The sequence below is a fragment of the Phalacrocorax carbo genome, chromosome 1 (assembly GCF_963921805.1).
Source record: "Phalacrocorax carbo chromosome 1, bPhaCar2.1, whole genome shotgun sequence".
Lineage (NCBI taxonomy): Eukaryota > Metazoa > Chordata > Aves > Suliformes > Phalacrocoracidae > Phalacrocorax > Phalacrocorax carbo.
Window position 1 is genome coordinate 206287925 of NC_087513.1, and position 9149 is coordinate 206297073.

Below are 9149 nucleotides of genomic sequence, written 5' to 3' on the forward strand. Positions count from 1 at the left end.
TGGGAAGGGGGCACAGCCAGGACAGCTGACCCCAACTAACCACGAGGATATTCCATACCAGATGGGGTTATGCTCAGCAATAAAAGCTGAAGGAAAGGAGGAAGTGGGGAAATTATATTTGGTATTAAGGCATTTTTATTCCAAAGGAACCACCACATGTACTGAGGGGGCTGGGTGCTGCCTGCTGATGGGACATAAAGAATAAGTATTTTTATGCTTTGCTTTCATGCATGACCTTTGCTTTTTTCCATTAAACTGCTTTTCACAGAATCACAGAATGGCAGGGGTTGGGAGGGACCTCTGGAGATCATCTTGTCCAACCCCCTGCTTGAGCAGGCACACCCAGAGCAGCGGGCACAGGAACGCATCCAGGCGGGGTTTGAATGTCTCCAGGGAAGGGACCCCACAGCCTCCCTGGGCAGCCTGTGCCCCTGCTCTGGCACCCGCACAGCAAAGGAGTTTTTTCTCATATTGAGGTGGAACTTCCTGTGTTCCAACTTGTGCCCATTGCCCCTGGCCCTGTCACTGGGCACTGTTGAAAAAAGTCTAGTCCCATCATCCTGACACCCACCCTTTAAATATTTATAGGTATTGATTAAATCCCCCCTCAGTCTTCTTTTCTCCAGGCAGAACAAACCCAAGCCTCTCAGCCTTTCCTCATAATGGAGATGCTCCAGTCCCCTCATCATCTTAGTAGCTCTCCGCTGGACTTGCTCAAGCAGTTCCACATCCTTCTTAAACTGGGGGGCCCAAAACTGGACACAGCACTCCAAATGTGACCTCATTAGGGTAGAGTAGAGGGGGAGGATAACCTCCCTCAACCTGCTGGCCACACTCGTTTTGATGCACCCCAGGATACTGTTGGCCTTCTTGGCCACTCTCCATCATCTTCGAAAGGTCATGGAGGACAGGAGAGGTGCCTGAGGACTGGAGGACAGCAAATATCACTCCAGCCTTCAAAAAGGGCAAGAAGGAGGATCTGGGGCACTATAGGCCAGTCAGCCTCACCTCCATCCCTGGAAAGGTGATGGAGCAGTTCATCCTGGAGGTTATCTCCAGGCATGTAGAGGACAAGAGGGTTATCAGAAGTAGACAACATGGATTCACCATGGGGAGATTATGCTTGACCAACCTGATAGCCACCTATGATGGCATGACTGGCTGGGTCGACAAAGGGAGAGCAGTGGATGTTGTCTATCTTTACTTCAGTAAAACATTCAACACAGTCTCCCATAGCATCCTCACATACAAGCTGAGGAAGTGTGGGTTGGATGAGGGGACAGTGAGGTGGACAGAGAACTGGCTCAACAACAGAACTCACAGGGTCGTGATCAATGGAGCAGAGTCTGGCTGGAGGCCTGTCACTAGTGGTGTTCCCCAGGGGTCTGTGCTGGGTCCAGTCCTGTTCAACATATTCATCAGTGACCTGGATGATGGAACAGAGTGTAACCTCAGCAAGTTCGCTGATGACACCAAGCTGGGAGGAGTGGCTGATACACCAGAAGGCTGTGCTGCCATCCAGCGAGACCTGGACAGGCTGGAGGGCTGGGCCGAGGGGAACCTCATGAAATTCAACAAAAGCAAGTGCAAGGTCCTGCCCCTGGTGAGGAACAACCCCAGGCACCAGTACAGGCTGGGAGCTGAACTAATGGAAAGTGGCTCTGTTGAGAAGGACCTGGGAGTGCTGGGGGACAGCAAGGTGACCCTGAGCCAGCACTGGGCCCTTGTGGCCAAGAAGGCCAACGGTATCCTGGGGTGCATTAAAAGGAGTGTGGCCAGCAGGTTGAGGGAGGTTATCCTCCCCCTCTACTCTGCCCTAATGAGGTCACATTTGGAGTGCTGTGTCCAGTTTTGGGCCCCCCAGTTTAAGAAGGATGTGGAACTGCTTGAGCAAGTCCAGCGGAGAGCTACTAAGATGATGAGGGGACAGGAGCATCTCCATTATGAGGAAAGGCTTTGAGGCCTGGGTTTGTTCTGCCTGGAGAAAAGAAGACTGAGGGGGGATTTAATCAATACCTATAAATATTTAAAGGGTGGGTGTCAGGATGGTGGGACTAGACTCTTTTCAACAGTGCCCAGTGACAGGGCCAGGGGCAATGGGAACAAGTTGAAACACAGGAAGTTCCACCTCAATATGAGAAAACACTTCTTCCCTGTGCGGGTGCCAGAGCAGGGGCACAGGCTGCCCAGGGAGGCTGTGGAGTCCCTTCCCTGGAGACATTCAAACCCCGCCTGGACGCGTTCCTGTGCCCCCTGCTCTGGGTGTGCCTGCTCAAGCAGGGGGGTTGGACAAGATGATCTCCAGAGGTCCCTCCCAACCCCTGCCGTTCTGTGATTCTGTGAAATCCTGGCCTTCCTGGGCAGCTGCTTCCTTTGCTGTCCGTAGGTGCCAGGGATGGTGGAGCAAGGGCACTCAGCAGGAGCAGGTGCCAGGCTGGGAAATCTACTACAGCCTGTCTGCAGTAAGAACTACATGTAGGTGACCTGTTTAGACAGTTCATACTGGGATGTATTTAAATACAAACTAAACCAGAAGGGTGATGTGAGACAGAGAAGGGCACACAGGTGACACGGGAGTGACATGACCCAGGGAGCTCCCACTGGGCTTTTTCCCAGACCCTTTGTGGCTGTTTCAGGTGGGCCTGCCTGGCATGTGGTCGGGCCACCTCCTTTGGATCACAAGAAGCTGAGTCCAGCTTGGACGAGGGTGGGCCTGGGCTGTGTGCGAGGAGATTCCCGTCCTCCCCATAGGCTGAGGAGGTGAAGAGGCAGCCTCCTGCTCTGCTGGAAGCACCTGGTCTTCAAAGGCAACAGTGGCTCTGGTTGCATATGCAAGGGTACCCTGCTAGAAATAAATCATTAGATCAAGGGGAGTAAACAGACAAAACTAATCATTTTTGCTGGAATATGGTTATAGTACAGGGAAGCAGGTCTGATAGATGCGGAAGAATAAAAACTGGAGTTGGAGTGTCAGAAGACAGAATACCCTTATGCATTGGCCAGCAGCACTGGAAAGTAGGGGGACTTGGGAACTGCTGGAGCAGCCCAGCGAGAAGGGGGACATATGCCACCAATGGTCCGGTTCTCATCCCAAACCCACACCAGAATGCTGCCCTGTCCCACTTTCTGCCATTTCCCTGGGCCTTTACATTATGTTGTGAGACTCCCTGTTTTCCTGGCAGCATCAGATCGGGTGTGCCCTTGCTGGCCAAGCGCTTCTGAGCTGGACACAGATTTCTTTCTTCTCTCTGAATGGTCACAGGTGACTGCCACCTTAGCAGCTCCAGCAGGTTTGCTGGGAAGCTTCCTCTGAGATAGGCATACTGCTAAAACAGCTCGAATTGGACAATTTTGTGGAAGAACTGGATGCTGGCAGCAGTTTTCAGAGGAGTGCTGTGGGCTGGCCATGCCGCCGGTCCTGCTGCGTTCAACTCCTGAGCGGCGGTGAGGAGAAAGCAGACGGAGTGGTTCACTGGGGGAGTCACGAGCATCTTCTGGAACAGCTGTTTTCACCAGTGAGTGACCAGCTTTATATTATAAACTTTTCAGATAATGGTCTTTTAATTGGTGGCTAAATAAAGTCTTTTATGTACAAAACCCGCTCTGGCTGGTGTTAGCTGACACCACCCAAGCAGATTTGTCCCCAGCAGAGGGGCAACACCTTACGTGTGAACTCATGGAGGCGCATGTCTTTCTGTGCTATGGAGGATTTGTGGCTCTTGGTCTCCTGATACTGATTTTAGATTTCCTGCTATGTTTTTTGGGGGAAGAAGGCACAGGGAACGCACATGCTGCCTTCTCGTCAGCGCTTGGGTCCAGCGTATGGCCTCTTGTTGCTTTGAATGCTGGACCCACTGGGCTGGGACATCCTTTCCTGTCTTCTGTCCTATATAATCACCTTTTTGTAACTACCTCTGTATTTCTACAAACCCTAGAAAGCACAATTTTACATAAAACTTTTTATTCCCTTGGCCAAGAGGAAATCCCTGCCAAGGTAAATCTTAAGTGTTTCTCTGTCTCGCTGAGGAAAAAATGTCCTTGGAAAAAGACTGTAAGTACAGTAAGCCAGCTTGTTAGTCACAGTTCATCTGTTACCCACCCATTCTATGCTAGTTAGTAAGTGTCATGCTGTGAAGTAGGCTGAAACGTGCCTGCCAGACCTTTAAAACTGAGCCTAAATTTGAACTGTGTCCTGGAAGAGAGCAGAGCTGCGACACCCGCTGCTGGTTTATAAACAGCACAGATTTTGCCTGTCCTGGGCTGCTAGTAGAGAAAAAGGATGCTGATGACTGGAGATACTGATTTGCCTTTCTCACAGATGTGCTTACCTTGGAGTAGCACCCAGGGAAGTGTGGCTGCGTGAGAAAGCAGCACATCAGAGCAGAAATGATGCAGCCCAATAGCTGCCGATGATCTTTGCTCAGAGCTTGCCTTGGGGTATAAAGCTGGCTGAAGGAGCAAAAGTAGCAGCTAGTCGAGTGGGAGAGAAGCATGCTGTGGGAGGCAGGAGCATCCACCCGCTCCTGCTGCTCGCGCATTGTGTTTGCAGCCCCTGAGCGCACCTGGGCTGAGTGAGGGAAGGATGGCTCTCCCAATACGATACACGACGCGAGCTCTGCTCTCTCACAAATTAACTATTTCCAAATTGGAGGAGAAAAGTGGAATTTCAGAGATGTTGTTCTGTTTTGTCTGGGTCTCTCTCCCTGACTTGGTTAACGCTTTTGAAACCCCAAGAAAGATGCCCCTCAACGGGAGCCTGGAGAAGACCTTTGTAACCCAGAACATCTCAGCTTTCTTTTCCTGGGATAATGACAGCCTGGCCGACTGGCAGAGCTTTGTGGGCAGAAGCCGGTACGGAGCTGAGTCGCAGAGCGTCACAGTGAAAGCCCTGCTCATTGCAGCATACTCCTTTATCATTATCTTCTCCATCTTCGGCAGCCTCCTGGTCTGTCATGTTGTCATCAAGACCAAGTGCGTGCACTCCGCCACCAGCTTGTTCATTGTCAACCTGGCTGTAGCCGATATCATGATCACACTTCTCAACACACCTTTTACTCTGGTAAGGCTGGGGCAGAGATGCCATAAGGGCATCACAGTTACTTCAGTGGCTTATTCTTCTGTATGCCGCTATAGGCAGTGCATGAACATCCTGCAGATACTTGTGTGGTCCAAATTACAGTGATTGGCGTTATCTTTGGGAAACTCCATGTCTTTTTCTTCTCTAATTCCTATTATCTAGTTGAAGATCTGAGATTATCCATTTGTTAAATGTGTCCCTGATAGCACTTGAAGAGTAATAACCTCACAGTGATTACTTAGTACTTTGTAGTATCTTGTTTTTCCTTCCCTTCTCTGAATTATTTCCAAGGGAATATGATGAACCTCTTGAAAAAAAATTAACGCTCACCATCATTTTACAAGCTGTGTTGAAAAGCTGTAGTGTGCTTTGAAGTAAGATAAGGCATACAGGTCAGCCCTGTGCTGTAAGGAGGGCTTAAAAGAGAAAAATTAATGTATTGACTCAATAGTTAAACTACAGAAGGACACACTGTGAATGGAACACAACAAACATCTTTGGTACTGATCTGCTGTGTTGTCCTGGAGGATATTGCTGGGCCACTGAACAGCACTAACCTACCTCTTCAGGGCTCAGAAGCCAGAAAATGATACCATTATGCAAAGAACCTGCTATTTAAAAAACATCTTTTATATAGCTCAAGTAATTTTGTGTCAGAGGTGTCTCAGAGATCTATAAGCATGTGCAGGTGTGTGGGTGTGCACAAAACTAATGCTATTCTGGTTTTAGGCTCGTTTTGTGAACAGTACCTGGATATTTGGGAACGGGATGTGCCATGTCAGTAGATTTGTGCAGTACTGCTCCCTCCATGTCTCTGCCTTGACCCTCACAGCCATTGCTGTGGACAGGCACCAGGTGAGAATTCTCTGAAGCAGCCAGCCAGAAGGCTTGGGAGGGCATGATTAAAAAGAGAAGGGATGATCCCATGTCCTTTCCTTCTCGGCTCCCAGATTAATGTAAGATGCATGAGGAGCTGACAGGGTAGGGGAGCAGTTCTTGGTGTCAGATGGAAAGAATAGTTTCAAGCATGCAGCAAGGTGGGAGACTGGAGATGTCCATTGCCTTGTGATTTCTTCCAACTGGGGAATGGTAGCTTTTCAGTGGTGGCTAGTCCAGTAACTCTTGAGTGAGGAGAAAGTCCGAGATCCTGATAGGAATTTGTGTGGGCAAACCTCTTCTGGGGTGGTTTGTCTGGCCCATGGAGGAACAGCATTGTTGATACTGGAACATCCTGGTTATCTCCCGCAGCCCTGTCTCCCTTTGCTCTGGGATCTCTCACCCCTTGCTACCCCAGATACTGGAGAGCTGACTATACCATACTGGTGTTTGTCAGAAACAGAGCTATGCCTTGCTGTTGATAATGGGCTCAAAGCTGGGGACAGTCAGGCATTATCAGTGTACAGTCACCCAACAACCATGCAGAACAGAGCAGTACAGTTGACATTTTCTGCTAGAAAGCCTCGAAGTTTCCAGAAGATGCACTGGCTCTCTGAAGCATTGCCAGGGAGGTTCAGTTAAATCACAAACCCTTGGCTCTTTGGGTCACCGATACTGAGGAGTCTGAGACTACTTTCTTTCTCGTTTGTTGGTTTGGGGTGTTTCTTTTCTTGTTATTAAGTAAATTGAACCTGGAAATCAACATGCGTGCAAGACCTGGTGGTACCCGGTTCTCCCCACCCAGATGCAAATACTGAAATAAGAGGGAAGGACTGGGATCTGACTTTACCCATTCCCATCATGGAAATATTCAGGCTTTCACCTACAGCTTAGAGTCAATGGGAGCTGGATGAAGGCAGTACTGCTTGCATGCTAAATTTCCACTCTAAATAATAGATTTAAGGCTGGAAGTTTTTATGAAAAATTGATGTAATTATTTCCTGAAATAGCATAAGCCTGAATATTGGTTTATTTTGCACAGGTTATAATGCACCCTCTGAGACCTCGCATAACTACTGCAAAAGGTGTTATGTACATCTCTGTAATCTGGATCATGGCAACTTGTTTTTCCCTACCACATGCTATCTACCAAAAACTCTTTACCTTTGAATACAGGTAAGGATATGCTTTGCTTTTCTCCACAGTCTCCCTGGAGGCCAAATTCTCAGTGACCATACTTTCCATTTTCTCCTGAAAGTCCTGACCTTAGTTAAGGTCAGCTAACTATGGATCTAGTCTATAATTTTCATGAGATTCCTTTTGCAATGGCTAATATCCTGTTCTTGTTTCTATTTTAAATTACTTTATCTTTATTCTGTCACACTAATCAGATGAAATAGGCTAAGAAGTTAGAGGATCCGGCCTGGACTGTCTAATTCTATATGCTGGTATTTTATATGATGTACCGATCTCACCTGTTTAGGCAGACCAGGGATTGGAAAAAACCTGGGACAGTGACAGAATCTGCATCAGCTGCTTGTTCCATAAAACAGTCTTGTGAGCCTTGATATCTGGAAAGTGCTTTGATGAGGGGAAGGTCCTTAATACGTGCAGAGACTGTGTTTCCGTTTGCCGAAGGACCAAGAATAAAACCCTGCTTCTGTGCAGCTGGAAATTTTGTAATTGATTAAATTAATAAAATTATCATAAGGTCATGAAAACCCCCGAGAAATTATCACCAAATTGCTCACAAGCTGCTCCATGGCCCAAATGCTCGGACAGCAGAGCTCCACATAACTGTGGCACATATGCATAAATGAAGAGACTGCCTCCAGGTTTTATGGCAGGAGCCCTCTCCCTCCTGCCCCCTTGTTTCTGATGCACTTCTCCTGTGGTGCCCGGCTGTACATGCTCTCACCCGCTGTCCGGTATCTCCATTTGCAGTGAGGAAGTTACCCGGTGCCTGTGTCTGCCTGATTTCCCTGAGCCTGCTGACCTCTTTTGGAAGTACCTGGACTTAACAACCTTCATTCTGCTCTATGTCCTGCCTCTTCTCATTATCTCTGCTGCCTACATGACAGTGGTCAAGAAACTCTGGCTGCGCAATGTCATTGGGGAAGTCACCACTGAGCAGTACTTTGCCCTTCGCAAAAAGAATAAGAAGACCATAAAGATGCTGATGCTTGTTGTCATCCTCTTCACAGTCTCCTGGTTTCCCTTAAATTGCTACGTCATCCTACTCTCCAGCCAGATCATTCACACCAACAATGCCCTGTACTTCACCTTTCACTGGTTAGCAATGAGCAGCACCTGCTACAATCCCTTCATCTACTGCTGGCTCAATGACAGCTTCCGATCGGAACTGAAGGCTTTGCTCAACTTGTGCAGAAATCCTCCCAGACCTGCAGAACAGAGGCTTCCCTCCACGGTCTCGTCCTACCAACTGGCTTGGCCAGAAACCAGCAACTTCAAGAGGCTGCAGGTCTCCCATGTCTTTCCATCAGCCTCCAACATCCAGTCAGGGAAGACAGACATCTCTGCAGTTGAGCCAATGGTATCTGCGAACTAAGCGGTGGCCCTGTGAAATCTATAAGGACTGCACACAGATCTGGCTAAAGCTAAAATGGTGGGAATGTGTGGAGCTCTGGCCTACTTAGGGACTGTGCAACTACACACGGTAAAACCAAGGAGGTTCAGCAGGATGTAGCATGAAAGAGCTGGATGTTTGATTCAGGCTCATGATAATGGCATGCAGACCCTAAAAGGGAGAAAGCAAACTCTTCCCAGGAAGGTCCTGGGCTTTGGACCCTCTGCATCCCTGACTCCAAAACCCTAGGGGTCGACCTCGGGTCTCCCCTGGTGCCTTCTGCCAGAGGCTCCAGGTAGGGCCATTCTCCCCAGCCACGGTGCAGAGCACATTCTTTACATCTTGTCCTGCCCAGACTGGCCCAAGAGCTACTGCATGATATCAGATATCTGATATCTGTTTAATCATCATCTGTAATATCAGATTGTTCATGCAGTGGCTCTTGGCCCAGAATACTCCAACTGAAAAAGAGATATTGGCAGCATATGAAGGGGTTCGAGCTGCTTCAGAAGTGGTTGATACTGAAGCACAGTTGCTCCTGGCACCCCGACTGCCAGTGCTGGGCTGGGTGTTCAAAGGAAACATCCCCTCTACACATCATGCAACTGA

At 48.7% G+C, this 9149-nt stretch overlaps 1 protein-coding gene across 1 annotated transcript; it reads left to right on the forward strand.

Annotated features, from left to right (window-relative positions):
- The first annotated feature begins 4610 nt into the window (after positions 1-4610).
- On the forward strand, positions 4611-8827 carry GPR83 (G protein-coupled receptor 83). The gene is made up of 4 exons (XM_009508207.2): positions 4611-5059; positions 5807-5932; positions 6996-7129; positions 7898-8827. Exons 1-4 carry the CDS (start codon positions 4673-4675, stop codon positions 8520-8522), a joined length of 1272 nt encoding a protein of 423 aa, XP_009506502.1. The 5' UTR covers positions 4611-4672; the 3' UTR covers positions 8523-8827.
- The last annotated feature ends 322 nt before the right edge of the window (positions 8828-9149 follow it).

Excerpts from the sequence above, each read along its gene's own strand:
- GPR83 (XM_009508207.2), top strand. The coding sequence starts at position 4,673 with ATGTTGTTCTGTTTTGTCTGGGTCTCTCTCCCTGACTTGGTTAACGCT. Across the intron at positions 5,060-5,806 it reads TCAACACACCTTTTACTCTG|GCTCGTTTTGTGAACAGTAC; the intron begins GTAAGGCTGGGG and ends TTCTGGTTTTAG. Across the intron at positions 7,130-7,897 it reads CTCTTTACCTTTGAATACAG|TGAGGAAGTTACCCGGTGCC; the intron begins GTAAGGATATGC and ends CTCCATTTGCAG.